Source organism: Sylvia atricapilla, chromosome 5, assembly GCF_009819655.1.
Source record: "Sylvia atricapilla isolate bSylAtr1 chromosome 5, bSylAtr1.pri, whole genome shotgun sequence".
Classification (NCBI taxonomy): domain Eukaryota; kingdom Metazoa; phylum Chordata; class Aves; order Passeriformes; family Sylviidae; genus Sylvia; species Sylvia atricapilla.
The window spans coordinates 595,674-614,183 of NC_089144.1; the positions used below are offsets into that span (position 1 = coordinate 595,674).

At 43.4% G+C, this 18,510-nt stretch overlaps 1 protein-coding gene across 1 annotated transcript in view; it reads left to right on the forward strand.

The window, feature by feature from the left end:
• Window positions 1-922: 922 nt before the first annotated feature.
• KCND2 (potassium voltage-gated channel subfamily D member 2) overlaps window positions 923-18,510 on the forward strand; it is a 270,276-nt gene continuing 252,688 nt past the window's right edge. The window contains exon 1 of the mRNA XM_066318565.1: window positions 923-2,083. Coding sequence (XP_066174662.1) covers window positions 969-2,083 — 1,115 coding nt within the window. The 5' untranslated portion in view covers window positions 923-968. The remainder of the gene's footprint in view (window positions 2,084-18,510) is intronic.

Here is an 18,510-nt window from a genome sequence, read left to right on the forward strand (position 1 = left end):
ATCCGCACCGGCCGCCGAGCCCCACGGCCGCCGAGCCCGCCCCGGCCTCCGCCGCCGGGAGCCCCTGCCCGCCGCACGGCAGCCTCCCCGGCCTCGGCTCCCCGGCCTGGCCTCCCGCGGCTCCCGGCCGTGCCCGCACAGCCCTCCTCCCCCGGCATGTGTGTGCCCGGGGCCCGCTGCCCGCCCGCCTGTGCCCGGCCCGCTGTCCCGGCCGCCGCTCCCTGAGGGGACAGCCCCGCTCTGCCCGCTGCCTCTCGGCTGCCCGCGCCCCATCCCCGCCAGCCCTCTGCCCTTCAGAGCCTTTCCTGCGCCGAAAACTTGCCTTAAAGTTTAATGCTGCCGCCCGGAGCTCCTCCCCCTGCCCGGCCGGCCCCGCGGACCCCGAGCCGGGCTCTGGAGCGGTCCCCGGGCGGCGATGGAGGGCAGGGACAGGACCGGCCCCGGCGGCGGCCCCGGGAAGCGCTCGGCTGGGGCGCGGCCCCGCTCCGGCGGCGGGCGGACGGCGGGCGGCCGAGGGGCGGGGGAGCGGCTGCGGCGCGCCCGGGGAAGGCTCCTTCCCACCTTCCAGGTGCCTGCACGGCTGCGCTACAGCTACAGCCGCCTCCAGGGGCTGCCGATCCGGGACTGTTGCTTGCATCCAGGGGCCAAGAATGGAGGAGACCGTATGTCCAAAGGATCTGGCTGTTAGAGATGCTGCTTTGAATACGGGGATTTCCAAGTGCCCTCGTTTATTGTCCTAACGGTGTGGCCAGCGCCTGGAAAGCGTATTCTGGAGTGAAAGAGTGGAGGACACGAAAAGGAAGCAAAAAGGTTTTTCAGTTAATACCGAATATCGCAAAAATGTTCAGAAATTCTGCTGCCTCAGGAATATGTGAGAATTTGTATTTTTCTCTTCCCTCTCTGTTTCAGTGGCTGCACCAGAACTGTCTCTAGGTGGACTCCCTTAGCTGGGATAGGTGTTTGGAGCCATGGCGGCAGGTGTAGCAGCTTGGTTACCCTTTGCCAGGGCAGCAGCCATAGGATGGATGCCAGTGGCTACTGGTCCCATGCCAGCTGCTCCACGGCAGGAGAGAAAGCGAAGCCAGGACTCTCTGATCGTGCTCAATGTGAGCGGCATCCAGTTCCAGACGTGGCTGGACACCTTAGAGCGCTACCCTGACACTCTGCTGGGCAGTTCAGAGCGGGACTTCTTCTACCACCCTGAGACACAGCAGTACTTTTTTGATCGGGACCCTGACATTTTCCGCCATATTCTCAACTTCTACCGTACCGGGAAGCTTCATTACCCCCGCCAGGAGTGCATCTCGGCTTACGACGAGGAGCTGGCCTTCTTTGGCATCATCCCCGAGATCATTGGCGACTGCTGTTACGAGGAGTACAAGGACCGCCGGCGCGAGAACGCCGAGCGCCTGCAGGACGATGCCGACACGGATCACGTCGCCGAGAGCTCCCTGCCCTCGATGACGGCTCGTCAGAGGATGTGGCGGGCCTTTGAAAACCCACACACCAGTACCCTGGCTCTAGTCTTCTACTACGTCACCGGTTTCTTCATCGCCGTGTCCGTGATTGCCAACGTGGTGGAGACGGTGCCGTGTGGGGTGAGCCCGGGGCGCATCAAGGAGCTGCCCTGTGGAGAGCGGTACGCCGTGGCCTTCTTCTGTCTGGATACTGCCTGCGTGATGATCTTCACCGTCGAGTATCTCCTACGTCTGCTGGCGGCTCCCAGCCGCTACAAATTTGTGCGCAGCGTCATGAGCATCATCGACGTGGTGGCCATCATGCCGTATTACATCGGCCTGGTGATGACAGATAACGAGGATGTCAGTGGGGCTTTTGTGACACTGAGAGTGTTTCGCGTCTTCAGGATCTTTAAGTTCTCCCGCCACTCGCAGGGGCTGCGCATCCTGGGCTATACTCTGAAGAGCTGTGCCTCGGAGTTAGGCTTCCTCCTCTTCTCCCTCACCATGGCCATCATCATCTTCGCCACGGTCATGTACTATGCAGAGAAGGGTTCCTCAGCCAGCAAGTTCACCAGCATCCCTGCAGCCTTCTGGTACACCATCGTCACCATGACAACACTGGGGTAAGTGCGGCTGCCGTTTGGTTACAGCCAACCTTTCCACAAGTGTTATTGGCACCAAGGGAAAGCGCTCCTTTCAGAACAAAATGGTGATAGAAAAAATACCGTGAGGTCAGGGATTTGTTACAGAACTTTAGGAGTACGAATTGTGACTTCCTTCTAGATGTTTGACATGTTTAAGAGAGTTAACAGCATTGCTGAAATTATAAATTGCCCAAATCCAAAAACTGCAAAAAACCTGAAAAAGCAAACAATGAGACAAAGCGAAAAAGTTTTGAAACTGTTTGGTTTTGGAGAGTGAATTTGGAATATTTTATGAGTACGTGTGAGTTATCAGTGGATTTTTATTGGAGTATTGTCTTTGCTGGCAGGACCTGTTACAGTGTTGCTAAATTATTAATATTTATGAGGAGAACCAAAGTGCAGGCTTTTAATTTGATCAGTGTGTGGATCTGCCATTTTGTTTTAAGTCATGTGATGATGTACACTTGGATATTGACTTTGTTATTACAAAGTGATTTGTTTTCATGAAAATCATGCCTCGTCATTACAAAAAAATATGTATCTGTGGTTTTATTTGAGACACTGAGCACATTTCTTTTGATTTTCATGGACCTATAACTTTTAAATTATGAGTGTCAAGCTACACTGACTGGTGACACATTGTGGAAAACGATCTGATTGAAGTGTGAGACACATGACACATCAAGCTTGTGTCTTTAAACATAATTTTAATGGCAATGCAATTTCTTTCAGAGAATAGGGGTTAAAAAGTGTCGCTGTTGACATTAGAATGCGCTGCAGTTTAATGGAAAGATGAGAGAGAGGATTGTTTTTTGAAGTCTGATACCAGACTCTGATAGTATCAGCTGATTCTCTGCGCCAAGTTAAAAATGCATTTGTCTGTAATTACAACAGGGATTTGGAAGGCTGACTAATTTGAGATGACAATTTTCCCTATTCTTAATTTTGAGTGGGATAGTGCCATTTATAAAAATAAAAATTTGTTGATTCATTACAAACCGACTAGTTATTTAATAATTATAGATACTAAATGACAAACATAGGACTTTCATTAAGGCAAAGCCCATCATTTTATTAGCATTTTGCCATATCTTGTTGGGACTGTTGAGATTTATGAAACATGTACAACTTTTAAATTTAACAAAATGAAAGTGCATTATTAAACTATTATGGAAAACTTGATTTATTATGTGCAATAGTAATTTACTTGGGAAACGCACATCCAAAATATTGAAAGAGATAAAAGGGATGTCTTCTGCCACCATTTTTTATCCAAGGCTTTTATCTTCAGTGTGATATAACAAATGAAGATAAATATAGTGCATAGTAAATATTTCATACTTCTTGTAAGGGCAAGTTATGCTAAAAAGGAGTGACAAGAGCTTTGGGGATTTTAACTCGCCTTTTAGGTTCCTGGGTGGTTTTTTGGTTTTCATGTTCTGCTGCTGCTGACAAATGGAAGGGACCAGTTAGCAGAAGAAGCAAGTTAGACATGATAACTAGATCCACACTCCTGTATTTTCTGATGCTGATATTTTTTCACCATTTATTTTTAATTAGAACAGTGATGTTTTCCAGAAAGAATTGACTGACACTTTAATGTGAAAACCCTGAAGCTGGTGTATGGGGTTTTTTTGTATCAAGAGGCACTTTCTGCGTGAGTTGTTTCCATTCTCAGGCCCCATGTGGAAAGTACTTGTCCATGGTACTGAACACAAACTTCCCTTGTTCTGTGCCCAAATTGCAGCTGGTGTTAATAACATTTGGTTGTGTCTTTGGGACACACACACATATATATGTATACATGAGTATTATTCTGTAATTCCAGGTTTTAAAGTGTTACTCTGAGTAAAACCTTCCAAAGTCCTGCTGCAATTTGAAGATAATTTTAAATCTCTTTGAATAGTACCTAAGAACCTGTTTTTAAGTATACAGCAGCATGATATTTTGGTCCTAAGTGGAACAAAAAGGGTTAAGGAGAATCTTGTCATGCTTGACTCCTTTTACAAGGAAGAGAGAGGGTTTTGAGCAGGTGGAACAGGGATCCAGAGTCACCCTCAGGCGTTCAGGTATGATACAGCTCCAAATATGGCAGACATCCCCAATTTTTATGAAATCTTTTAGCAGTACATGAGCTAGATTATGTCCTTTTAATAACATCAGGATCACTTGATAAAGATTATGTTTAAATGTTAAATATATATGTGTGAAGAACTTAAATGAAATTAGCATAATAAAAGCTTTGAAATCTTTTTAGCTGATGGAATAATTACACAAAAGGAGAGGGAAGTTACAGGGAAAAGCATCAAGGGTCAGAGAAAGCTGATTGTAATTAATACTGATACCTTTTCTCTGTGCTAAAGCTTACCACCTCTTTACTAATACAGAACTCCTGTTCATTTTCACTTCAGTTTTAGCTGAATCAGGGGTGTGTAAATGGACTCCATAGGAACAACTTCTCTCTTTTAGAAACAAAGCTTGATGGAGTCTTTATGGTTTTAATGACATAACACACAGCAGGCTATGTGAAATACTACAAAAATTCATGAAGGCTAATGGTGAATAATAGATTACCATAAAATTGAGTTTTTGAATCTTGGGATCATTGTCATGTTTTTCTAGATAGCAAGGGTATTGAGTAGGCGACCTTTGCAATTTGGGGAGTTATTACCTTGGAAGCAGAGCTATATTTCTCAGTTCTGCATGATTGCTGAGCAATTAAAGTGTCTTTAAAAAACATAGATTACATTTTCCTTTGCAGTGTGCTAGTGACTTCAAATATTACAATATTTTTCCCTCCAAGGATATCCCAGCTATTAACTGCTCTTGACTGCTCAGCTCAAGTAGCACATGTACTTGGAAATTTTACATGAAAAAGCTAAAAAAAAATAAAAGAAAGGAAGGGAAGAAAGGAGCAAAGGAAGAAAGAGAACATGAGAAAAAGATAAAGACAGAGAGAGAAAGAGAAAGATGCCTCTATAAAAACAGCATGCACACTTCCAGAAACTGAGCTGTCTGATTTCAAACTTCAAAGTAGTGTTTTATTGGGATTAACTGTAGCAAAAGTAAAGTAGAAACAAGAGGAGAACAGAGAATAAAATTGAAAGGGGTCACAAATACTTTATGGAGATTCAGGATAATAGTGGAAAGCAGAGAGGTCAAGAATGAGGTTAGGGTGAAACTTGACAGAGAGAAAAGCTCAACTCTATTGCCCTGGGACTGGCAGACCTGCACGGGGGCTTGTCCCCACCCATGTGACAGCTGTGTCACTGCTGCTGTCACCTCAGAGCATGGCATCTAATAACGTCCCATCTGCCCTGTCAGGGGCCAGCAGATGGGCTGGGGAGGTTTTGGTGGTGTAAGGGTATTGTGTGTTCCCCAGTCAGTCAGAGCTGTAGTGGAGTTTCTGGTTTATGAAGGTATTACACTTTAAATAAGGAGTGTAGTGCTCTTCTGTGAGTAGTTCTAAAGCAATCTCACTGCTATATTAAAATTCTGGTTTTATAGCCTTTACATTGAGTAACTTTATCAAGTCACTTTATCAATGCTTCAGCAGGTGAATACAATACTTTGTGAGGGGAAACTTAAATTCAAGACTACTCATTTATTTGCTTTCATTGCATAAGCTCGAGGTGTGTCTTTCAGAAAAAATAAAGCAACTGTTTTGTTTTTATTGTTTTTAATATAGCCCATAATGTGTGAGGGAACCCACGTCAGAGATCCCACATTCTCTGAAGAGTTTATGATAAACAGATGACTCCATGTGTTAACAGAAAGCCTCAAACAGTGAACAAGGGAAGAGAGCAAAGGATTCCCTATTCCTGCACATTCATGTTCTTTGCCATCTTCAGTCCTTTTTCTATTCTTTGTTCATTAGTAGGGGTATATTCTATTTCTTTTGTTCATTATTTGTTCCAGCTACCACTTTCCATGGTTTCCATGGCTGAGGTTTGTCTGTTCATTGACTCCTCTCCTCCCTTCTTCAAGGTTAACATTCATAAGGAGTCCACTGGCTTTATTTTTTCTTCTTCTGCTCCTTTGTTCCAGATTCCTAATTCATCCTTCACTGCTAGATCAAATCTTTTGTTTGTCATCATTGTCATTCATTTGACCTGAACTTTCCTCAGAGCAGATTTTTTTGTTCTGACCTTTGTTTGATAGATTTTTCCTTATGAGCATCGTAAAATTTCCACATCATCACTTTTTTCTCAAATGCCACACATATTCTCTTTTTTCACCACTGTGCCATTTTCAGTGTGCTCAGTTCCTTATAGTTTCTGCATTTTAGTTTGAAATAATCCATCTCTTCAGAACTTTTCTTAAAAAACTGAGTTTAATAAAATCTGACGGGAACAAAATTCAAAATCTTTGTTTTGTAAAAAATTTAATTAAAAGCTTAGATATATTCCTATGATTAGTGTTACAAATGTAAAGATTCACAAAGTCAGAGTATTACTTCTGTATCTGGTACATACATATTGCTCATTCATTTTTTTGTTTGATATTTTCAACCCTGTTTCAAATAGAATTTTTCTATTTTTGTCTTCTTATGTACAACCTAGTGGGTTTTGTATTTTACAAATGTGTTTGATGTCTCAATCTATTTTCTCTTCACAGCAGAGACATTTAGCCTACATAATAGAGGAGGGACAAAGTGTAGTTGTGATCACCTTCAAAGTACATTACTAGATATTCAAAAAGAGCTCCAGGGGGAATCTGTTATGCTAAGGGTCATTTTGATAGCAGTGAAAATAAAAAGGTATTTGTTCTATAACAAAAAGATTACTGAAACTATATTGGGCTGTTGTTGCTTGACAGAGAGCAGAGTAATTGTATTCTTATTTAGCTGCACTGGGGAGCAACTTTCCTCTTCAAAGATATCCTAAAAATCTTGTAGAGGAAAAGGACTTAGCTTCTTTCACTCCTTTTTCTTGAGCATGAACTTCTTTAGGTCAGAAGAACATGAAGGTGATGCCAAACAAAAAGATCTTTCTGCTCTGGATCTAGTCTGTTTGCTCCTTTGGTAGAAACAGGAGATTTTGTTTCCCTGTTTTGAGCCAAGAATAAGAACAATTAGATGACTGTGGACCTGGATGTAGCATAGGAATGTGCTTTGTACAGCAGAACAAATCATCTCGGGGAGCAATTATGACTAGTGCCTGAGCTGTTAACTATCATTCAAATAATCATCAGTGAGTACTGTCATTTTAGTGAAATCTTTATATGATCAAACCCAAGAAGTTCAGACTGAGCGATGACAATCCCTACGTGACTCACATCATTGTGCCTTTGTCTAAGATGAAAAATTTCCAATATAAAAGCCATATAAATCTATGAATACAGTATTAGAAATAGTGCCTACCATGCAAAAAGACCCTCTGGAAACTGTGTTTCCACAGTCATACATAAATAAACATAAATCCCGCAGAAATACAGTGACTATTCAAAATCATGTTGAGAGCATCTTGAAACTTCAGGGTGACAATGAAGTTTTCAGACATTTGAAAGCAAGTCTAATGAATTATTCCTTTGACTCGATTTTTATGAGATTACAGTCCATTGGCAGAAGGTCATAATATTCATCATGGTGAGCTAATGAGAGAAGAATCTGGTTCATGGGGGGTTAAGACTATAGATGGTTCCAAAGAGGGAGTAGAAATTAGAAATTAGAAAATGAGAGTATAAATTAGAAAATGTTTAGCATGGGTCTTCACAGGTTTCATCAGTTACATGACAACAGAGCTTTCAGAGTGATGGTTCTGCATATTTCTGCACCTATCATTTATTGGGCAAGAGATAGGAGCACAGGCTTTTCTGGAAGACGTGGTCTTTAAGACTTTTTTTTTTTCCTGAATTGATTATGTGGTGGAGAAAAGGTTTTTTAATTTATTGACAGTGCTTTAAAATGATCACACTTCCTGGAGCAGTAACAGTCACCATGCGTGGACTTCAACTCCTCACACACTTAGGAGCTCTAAGCTCTACCATTATTTTTTATATTTTTTAATGAAGCATATGATTTTGCTCCTCCTGTGCCTCTGGTCATGTTTTATAAACATCCTGGTAAGTGAAAAGGCTGAGGGGTTTGTTCTGACAAAAAAAATCAATTTTCACCCAAGTGCAGGATGAAATTTGCATTATTTTCACAGCATAGACTGAAATACACATGATTTGAGATGAAATAAAAATAATGCTTTTGACTAGAGCATCTGTTGTGTAACAGGTATGAGTGCCCTGTAGAGAAATGCTGCCTACAAAAATTTACTCAGGTATCTGGTGTATGAAGGTTTAAACATGAGCACCTATGAAGAGCATGTGATCAATGCATAAAAAGAATAAAATTTAACAGGATTCATCTCTGTTATAATTCCAATGAGACTGCACTCCTTTTCTCCTAGCAGCATAGACATAACTTATGCATTATTAGGAGCTACATCTTAATGTACCTAGTTATCAGCACAGCATTCCTACTACCATGGGCTCCAAGTCTGGTGTTAGGTGCATTGACAAAGGCTGACAAAGCAGGAAAAGACTGTCTGATTATTAAAGATACAAAGATATCAGTCACATAAGCAATTGTATTTTTAGTGTATTTAGAAAAGCAGTTTCCTTTCCTTTTCCACTGTGCAGTATTGCTCCTTGCTTATCTGCAGGTCTCCATGCTGAAGGTGAAAGCTTGAGGAGCTTCTGTGTAAATGTGCTTCATTAGAGCATGATTCTTCACTTACAGAAACTGTGAGGTTCCTAAAAAAACTAGAAAAATGTATTTAGCATGAACAAAGTAAAATTTTGCACATTTAAAGTATTTAGGAATAGCAGTTTGCATTTCATCCGTGGTTTTTTCAGTTTCTTCTGTTACTGGTTCCTTTGATCTTGCTGGTTTAACTGAGAAGTTTCACAGACAGAGATCTCCTGAGTTTATTCATGTGTAGAACACAAACACTACAAGGAAGAACTTAAAGGCATTTATGTGTCTGGAGATGGAGATAGATGAAGATAGTTGAAGAATTCAACTGGAATTCTCAGAAGAGGCTTGGGTGTTAGAAACACAGAGGAGAGCAATCAAAGCTATGTACCTACTCACCTTAGAAAACAGTGTTATGTGCACAGGAGTAACTTCTGGGATAATACAGAATACTGTCCTCAGACTCTGGGTGTGTGCCAGAGGCAGGATCAAATGCCCCATCAGAATCAAATGGATCCTGCCAGGGTTCAGCTCCTGGTAAATCAGAATATGCCCTATTTTTACATAATACTGGAGAAAGGAGGTAAGGGTGTTGTGTGCATGGTATGCTTAGGGAAGGGGGATGAGTAATTCAAGTGAAAAAAGAAGGGTGACTGAAAGAGTAATGTAAATTATCCAAAGGGATGTATTTTTTGATCCTAATTTTCTGTCTCTATGGTTTTCAAACCAAGAGTTCAGCATGAAAAGAGATGTAAGGAATGGAAGCTGGGACATGCAGATCTTAGTAGTGAAAATATTTTTAGCAACTGTGAAAATCTATGAAACGATGTCAGGTAGGTGATTCTATTTCTCAATTAAACATGCAATCTGAGGATTTTTTGGTTTCAATAGGTCTCTTATTTAGCTTATACACAGTAAGTTTGTTACGATGTTGATGAGTGGTAAGAAAAGATAAAAAGGTAATTTTTTGATTTTGACCACTGCAGATTCATCCCCTTCTCTGGTATGGGGGCAAACATTTTTATTTTGTGTCTGTTTGATTTTTTAATGCACGTTGTTTGTAGATTTATGTAGGAGGTTTGAGAAGTACTTTGACTGCCTTTGGGGTTTCTTTTTGTTCAGTTATATGAACTTTTTAAGCAGAGTCTGTAGTTCTGCTAGTTGATTTTTACCTTAATTTCTGTTCCTAAATGAAGCACGTTTAAAGCACATTTTCCTGTTTTTTCCTGATTCTTTGTAAAAAAAATATTTTCTGAGGTAAGCATCTTATATCACAGATCTTTCTCTTTGGGGAAGGATTGTGATTTGTGAGCTGATGTTTAATTAGGTGGTGTCTAGCTAAGTTTTTTACTTACTACCACTTGCACTAAGGCTTTATATTAAAGAAAAAAAGAAGAAAAAATCCCAATATTGAGAACACTTGTATTTTTTAAAATATTATCTATTATAATATCAGCATTAAAACAAAAATGTTATAAAATATGTATCTGTATAAATAAATTAAGCTGTTTGATTATTGAAGACTCAGTGTCCTTAGCTAAGACTTCTTATAATATAAAAGGCACTATAAACTTCTAGGATTTTATTTAATTACTCTGAGTACTTTGGTAAATTAAAATAAAATCAGTATGTTTCACTACAGTTTTAAATCTCTTGGATTAAGAGAATTAATTTTGGATTAAGAAGTAACTGTGAACCTCCTTAATGGTGGCTATAATAGCCTAATTTTGTGATAATACATTAACATGCTTTAATTAATTATTATTTTGGAAAAAAATATTTTGAGGCCAAACCCTAACTTTTTTCAAATCTGTATCCAGAGATAGGGATTTTTTTTCTATGAATAATACTGGCAGATTCCCAAAATATTTTGGCTGATACAAAGGGAACAGTCTTTCAAATTATCCCTTGAAAGCTTGGCCATCCAGGCACTGCCTGTAAATGGCTGAGTTAGTCTGTAAGGTTGTGAAGGAAGTAATTTAGGATGGTGTAAAAGCTCGCAGTGTGAATGTGTCTTTTACATCCTCACTCACTGTTCTTTTGGCAAGGGGAATCAAGAGAGTTTTCTGTAGGAGAGCACATCGTGTGAGTGGCAGCCTTGACTTCTCATTGTTGGTGCTGTTCACAGACCTCTTTTTCATAAGGCAAAAGAGGAGTTTTATTATTGTGTTAGTGGCCTTACTTTCATTTTCTGCAGCTTCTATCTCTTCCACTTGCAGCCACTTAACAATTCCCTGAGCATCCTTATCAGCAGTGGGCAGCAGCTAGTGCACTGTGCAGAGTTGCTTAGGAACAGAACTGCTGCTCCTGGACACGGTGGGGGACTCTGCTGGTGCCAGCTCTCCTCCTTCCCACGGGGCAGTGGAGACCAGAGCCCTTGGAGAAGTTTCCCAAATCGGATTGGGAAGAGCCTGTGTGCCTTTTTGGTCTAGGGTCCCTAATCACTGCATTGTTGGGGATACAACAGGCGAGGAATTATGGCATTCTACTGAGGACACAGCAGTGGCAAACAGTCTTTAGCGACAACTCTTTGGAACTCTTTATAATAGAAATACCACAGTATTTTTAACACTTCTAGAATTAAGATTTTTTTGTTTTGTTTTTATAAGCTTTTTTGGTTGGGTTTGGTAGTGGTGCATTTGTTTGCATCAGTTGATGAAATGCAAGTTGAAACATGGATATCGTGGACTAGAGACAGAACTGGACAAACGGAGTATTCACCTATTCCCACACACCTAGATCTTTGCTTGCAGCTGGCTCTTGTGTTTATTTGATATGTCTTTATACAAAAAGAAATTTTCAATATTGTAAACTCCAGACTGTTGGAGAATTCAGATGGAATTTGCTATTTTAGCATCTGGATGGAAGCTTGAAACAGTACAAATTGAAGCTTTCCCACAGACAGTTCAGAGTGAATCTGTCCACAGACTGGCTTCATGTTTTAACATTATTATTACTATCATTAGCTTTTATTATTATAGAAGAATTATATATAATTGATATATAAAATATATATTATATGCAGTAATTATTATTATTATTGTTATTAGTAGTAGTATTAGTTATTTTAGCTCAGTATTAGTTATTTTCCAAGTGAAAGGGAAGCTCAGGTTTTATCTGATTTGCTCGTGAGCAGAGTAATCAGCCTGTAGTGTGTGTCAGAGGTGCCAGGTTTCAGGGGTAACTCTTGTCGAGGAATGTCCTTAGCACAAGGCCCCAGGTGACGTGTGGCAGGTGTGCTGTCCTCAGACCCTGTGCCAGCTGTGCCAGCTGTGCCCCTCCATCCTGTCCCTGTCACATCCCTGCAGAGTGCAGAGCCCTGCTGGAGGCTGCAGTGTGGTCACACCTTCCTCCTGCCCAGCCATGCCTCAGTCACTGATGGCAGAAGGCTGCTGCTGTGGCCAGAGCAGGTCAGCTGGGACAGGCTCTGTCCTGGGGACAGGCACAGCGCCCAGGGGTGCTGCCTCTGTGTCTGTGTGACCAGGGTTTGAAACGGGCACAGCGCCCAGGGGTGCTGCCTCTGTGTCTGTGTGACCAGGGTGTGAAAGGGGCACAGCGCCCAGGGGTGCTGCCTCTGTGTGTGTGTGACCAGGGTGTGAAACAGGCACAGCGCCCAGGGGTGCTGCCTCTGTGTCTGTGTGACCAGGGTGTGAAACGGGCACAGCGCCCAGGGGTGCTGCCTCTGTGTCTGTGTGACCAGGGTGTGAAACAGGCACAGCGCCCAGGGGTGCTGCCTCTGTGTCTGTGTGACCAGGGTGTGAAACGGGCACAGCGCCCAGGGGTGCTGCCTCTGTGTCTGTGTGACCAGGGTGTGAAACAGGCACAGCGCCCAGGGGTGCTGCCTCTGTGTCTGTGTGACCAGGGTGTGAAAGAGTCACAGCGCCCAGGGGTGCTGCCTCTGTGTCTGTGTGACCAGGGTTTGAAAGGGGCACAGCGCCCAGGGGTGCTGCCTCTGTGTCTGTGTGACCAGGGTGTGAAACGGGCACAGCGCCCAGGGGTGCTGCCTCTGTGTCTGTGTGACCAGGGTTTGAAAGGGGCACAGCGCCCAGGGGTGCTGCCTCTGTGTGACCAGGGTGTGAAACAGGCACAGCGCCCAGGGGTGCTGCCTCTGTGTCTGTGTGACCAGGGTGTAAAACGGGCACAGCGCCCAGGGGTGCTGCCTCTGTGTCTGTGTGACCAGGGTGTGAAACGGGCACAGCGCCCAGGGGTGCTGCCTCTGTGTCTGTGTGACCAGGGTTTGAAAGGGGCACAGCGCCCAGGGGTGCTGCCTCTGTGTCTGTGTGACCAGGGTTTGAAAGGGGCACAGCGCCCAGGGGTGCTGCCTCTGTGTCTGTGTGACCAGGGTGTGAAACAGGCACAGCGCCCAGGGGTGCTGCCTCTGTGTCTGTGTGACCAGGGTGTGAAACAGGCACAGCGCCCAGGGGTGCTGCCTCTGTGTCTGTGTGACCAGGGTTTGAAAGGGGCACAGCGCCCAGGGGTGCTGCCTCTGTGTCTGTGTGACCAGGGTGTGAAAGAGTCACAGCGCCCAGGGGTGCTGCCTCTGTGTCTGTGTGACCAGGGTGTGAAACAGGCACAGCGCCCAGGGGTGCTGCCTCTGTGTCTGTGTGACCAGGGTGTGAAACAGGCACAGCGCCCAGGGGTGCTGCCTCTGTGTCTGTGTGACCAGGGTGTGAAAGAGTCACAGCGCCCAGGGGTGCTGCCTCTGTGTCTGTGTGACCAGGGTTTGAAAGGGGCACAGCGCCCAGGGGTGCTGCCTCTGTGTCTGTGTGACCAGGGTGTGAAACAGGCACAGCGCCCAGGGGTGCTGCCTCTGTGTCTGTGTGACCAGGGTGTGAAACAGGCACAGCGCCCAGGGGTGCTGCCTCTGTGTCTGTGTGACCAGGGTGTGAAAGAGTCACAGCGCCCAGGGGTGCTGCCTCTGTGTCTGTGTGACCAGGGTGTGAAAGAGTCACAGCGCCCAGGGGTGCTGCCTCTGTGTCTGTGTGACCAGGGTGTGAAACAGGCACAGCGCCCAGGGGTGCTGCCTCTGTGTCTGTGTGACCAGGGTTTGAAAGGGGCACAGCGCCCAGGGGTGCCGCCTCTGTGTCTGTGTGACCAGGGTGTGAAACACAGACATCTGTGACATCCCAGAGTTGGAGGGGGACATGGGCACCACTTGGGGTTCAGAGCCCCAGGAGACAGAAGAGGGTGCCTGGAGTGGAGTGCCCAGGTCCCTTTGGGTGCAGCCCCCTCTGGCCTGCCCTGTGCACACCCAGGACAGCACGGTGTCCAAAGGACAGTCACCCACCCAGCAGGGTCACTCTGGGTTCACACAAACACTTTCCAGATGTGTGTGAGCTTGCCCTGTTACTCTGGGTAGTGGCAGTGTTTGGTGTGCACTGCTTGCTATGTCTTTGCACACAAATTGTGTAAAGACAGAGCAAAGTGACAGATGAACTGGAACACTGGACAGGAAAAATGGATGGAAGTATGGATTGAGATCCACAGAAATGGTTTAAAAGATACCTATATCCACAAGCTGAAAACAGATTGATTCATGTCTTTAGTGTCTCTCAGTAGTGTATCTCCTGCTTTAATATGCTTTCTGATACCTGTTTTCTAGCTCACTGGCTATTCTCAGTGGTTCTCTTGTTTTCAAAGCAAACAAATCCACATGCAATAGAAAGGTTTCTTAAATAAACCTTTCATGTTTTCTGTACATTTCCCAGTCCCTATGTTTGTGTGGAAGGATGTAGCTGTAGAATTGAGAGATCATATCTTAGGTGTGTGGTTTTTAAAGAAGATAATCGGGACATATAACTATTTTAAAGGAGGCAAGTAAGACATGCTGTACAATAGAATTATTATGGAAGAATCTGGAGGTGGAATTCCAACTTATTTCTCTGCCAGTTGCTTACTATCTCTGGGAGATATTTATAGGTCTTAACTTACTCCTCCAGAAGTTAAACAGTTCTGAACTAGTCATCCTGTTCTCACTTAGAAGGTAATGAAGAGCAGCAGGCATCTGGATGTGCTCATTCCTCTGCCCTGAGTATAAATGAAATTTATTATAATTAGTGGAGACTTTAAATACCAAGTGGAAATGGATGAGATAAATCCCAGGCTCTGTGGGTAGTTGGTTGGATCAACTCTCCTTGTTCCCAAGTTATGTAACTGAGAAAGGCCCGTAACACATTCCCGTCAAAGATCCTAGGAGAATACACGCTTGGCATTTGATGGCAATACCCACTTAATCAAAAAGGCAACATATCTGCGACCTTTAAACTCAAAATATTCTTGTTTTGTGTAGCCCTGAAGGGCACTTCAGCGCTTTTGCCAATTTTTTGTCCTTTTCCAAACAACGCAACAAAAACTTTAAATTTGAAAAAAAAGGGAGATTTAATGTTTGTGCTGGCTTAGAAGAAGCTTCTAGAAATATATAAAAAAAAATTTAAGTATCCACTGTAATTTTCTGCAGGAAGGAAGTCATTCTTCAAATAGCAGTGCTTGTGAGTTAAGATATGGAGAGCTTGAATGCCTTGATTACCCTTCAAAGGACTGTGAACTATTTCTGATACCTTGATTACCCTTCAAAGGGCTGTAAACTGTTTCTGTTCTTCTGAATGGGAGCCCTGAAGACCAGGCCACACTGGTCTGCTGAGGTGTTTGGTGGTGTTAAGGTGCTCTGCTCAGCTGTTTGACCACTGTTCATTTCTGGTGTCCCAGTGGGGACATACCAGACATATCCCCTGTCCCCATATTCCAGGAGGTGTCAGAGATCCACACTGCAGTTAGGATTGCCACTGCACAGCTGTGAAGCAGACTGAGCATTTTACAATAAATTTCAGCAGGGACACTCTACTCGTTGCAGTCGTTGTTTTCATATTTAATTCATAGATATGAATAATAAAAAAATATCATTTTCTCTAAAGCATCCTGTAGACTGAAGTACCACAGAATCTTAAAGGCCATGACAGGGTGTCATGGTCAAAACTGCTTCAGAGTTTGTCTTTCTCATTTTCCTTCTGAACTTTGTTCACTTCTCTGCAAATCATACCTATCTCTCTGGTAAGGGAATTCTGTCATTTGGTGTGAAATCCTTTTATCAACAAAGATTTAGTTTAACTCATTTTAGTTTGTGTTCATGATCTGCTTTTTCCAGAACAGCGAATCTAAAATTTGCCAGCTAGTACAGTTCTATACAAGTGTGAAATAACATTTCCTTCAGTATGTTCCCTTTTTCTCTTGCGTAAGAGTTCATGAAATTTTGCTCTTTTATGCATTAAGTGACATTTTTTTTGTGTCTGTGAAAAGAGATGAATGAACTACAGAAGAACCAATATTTCCTCTTTTATCTTCCCCTTGATTGGCCAACTTTATCATAAACTTCCAAAGAAGTTTTAAAGACAAAGTGCTATCCTGCATAACTAATGAAACCTTGCCTCTCCTTTGAGGGGAACAGTGCTTATTTCATCATTTGGAGTAATAATTTTGGCTTAATAATTATTTTAAATAGTTCTCTTCCCATTTGCAGTTCAGGCTTATGGTTTTGAGAAGCTAGAAGAGTGATGATAATGATGGAAAGGAAACTCTTTCTTAAGCTCCTTGCTTACTTCTAAGTTGTCCTTGGAACAAATCCTGGTATGAAGAAAAGTTTTTTACGTACTTCTGAGATTTGAAGTTGTATTTTTATTATGCCAACCCCTTTTCCACTGCCTTTCAAATCCGATTTAGAACAGAGACCTGTGAGGCCCTGCAGCAGAATTATTTACCTAGCTAGTTAGCTAGAGAGAAATAGATACAGACAGTGTCAAAACCTGAGTTGTTACTCCTTCAGTAAGGCAGCCTGATAGTGGCTAGTGCTCTGCACCCAGGTGGAGTGTGGGATGTGAGGTGAGAGGCTGAAGAAGCAGGAGACTTTCTGAATCTTCACAAGAAAGGTACAACGAATGACACAATTTAAGAAAAATAGGTGTTTTAATAATGTAAAGAGGAATATAGTTATCTAGTCAATCTCATACCCCTGCAGATGCTGGGGACTGTGCGCTGGATGGGTTGGGGAGATTTTTCCACAGCATGCTGCACAGATCCTGTGCATGCAGAGGTCTGTTGTCTGCTTCTTTGTGGTATTGCATCATTTTTATTGATTTTTTTACAATAAAACAACCCTTTTAATAAAGGGTATTTTGGTGATAACTTTTTGCTGCAGTTTCAGATGAAGGCAAGGTCGTACAGGTGGTGTGATCACCACTGTGAGTTACCTGCAGGCTCCTCTTACAGTATCTGGGCAGGTTTGTCCTGCAGATAATGTGTCCATGCTACAGAGCCCAGCCTGGGGGCTGGGGTGGACATTCAGCATGGTCTGCTGTATATGAGTCACTAACTCTTCACATAATTTCTTTACTCTAGTATAAAAATTGGTAACTTTTAGTGATTGTAGTTACTGACTTTGATCAGAGAATTATAAAACAGCTAAGAACTTTTGCAGTCAGACGAAGAGAAACACCCCTCCTGTTTTCAAACAGGAAAGGAGGATGCAGGGAACCACACACTGGTGAGCTTTACCTCTGTGCCTGGGAAGATCATGAAGCAGATCCTCACAGAAGTAGTTTTAAGGCACATACAACACGAGGAGGTATTTCAAGACAGCCAACGTGGCTTTCTTAAGGCAAATCATGCCTGAACCATCTGGGGGCCATCTGTGATGGAGCGACTGCAGCAGCTGACAGACCAGGGAACACAGAGCAGTGTCATCTACCTAGACCTCTGTGAGGCATTCCACATGGTGCCATGCAGCATTCTTATCTCCAGGTTGGTCAGACATGGACTTGAGGGGTGCACTTGGCAGTCCTGATGGATGAGGAACAACATGAGGCAGCCCTGTGCACTCAGAGCCAGGAAAGCCAGCTCCATCCTGGGCTGCATCAAAGGGCTACCAAAAGCAGCATGGCCAGGAGGGCAAGGGAGGGCTTCTCCCACTCTGCCCTGCCCTGCTGGAGCCCACCTGAGTGCTGCACCCAGCTCTGGAGTGCTCAGCACAAGCAGGACATGGACCTGGTAGAGCAGGGCTGGAGGAGGCCACAGAGATGAGCAGAAAACACTGTTTTCCCCTATGAAAACAGTGCAGAAGGAGTTGGGGTTGTTCAGCCTGGAGAAAAGGACACTCCAGGGAGACCTCTCTGTGGCCTTCCAGTACCTAAAGAACCTTATAAAAGTGAGGGAGAGTGATTTTTTGCATGGACAGATGGTGACAGGACAAGGAGGAATGGTTTTAGACTAAAAGAGGAGATATTTAGATCAGATGGTAGGAAAAAATCCTTTCCTGGTAGGATAGTGAGGCATGAGAACAGGTAGCCCAAAGAGGTGTCCCATCCCTGGAGGTGTTCAAGGCCCAGCTGGATGGGGCTGGTCTGGTGGGAGGTGCCCCTGCCCAGTGCCAGGGGGTTGGATTTATAGATGATCTTTAAATCCCTTGCAACCCATAATGTTCTGTGGTTCTAAGATAATATCAGAATGAGTTGAATATATTCAAATAATTATCTAAAACTTTTTTTCCCAAAGAAACCTCATAAATCTTCTAAAATTTCACAATGAAACATCAAGAGCTCTTGTGATGTAAGGTAATAGAAAACCTCTTCAGGAGTCTTTGAACTTTTTTTCTTGTGAGACTTTGATAAAAGTGAAATGTAGTTGGAAAATATAATTTATGAATTTCCTGTTTCCAAAAATACATGAATGAAAC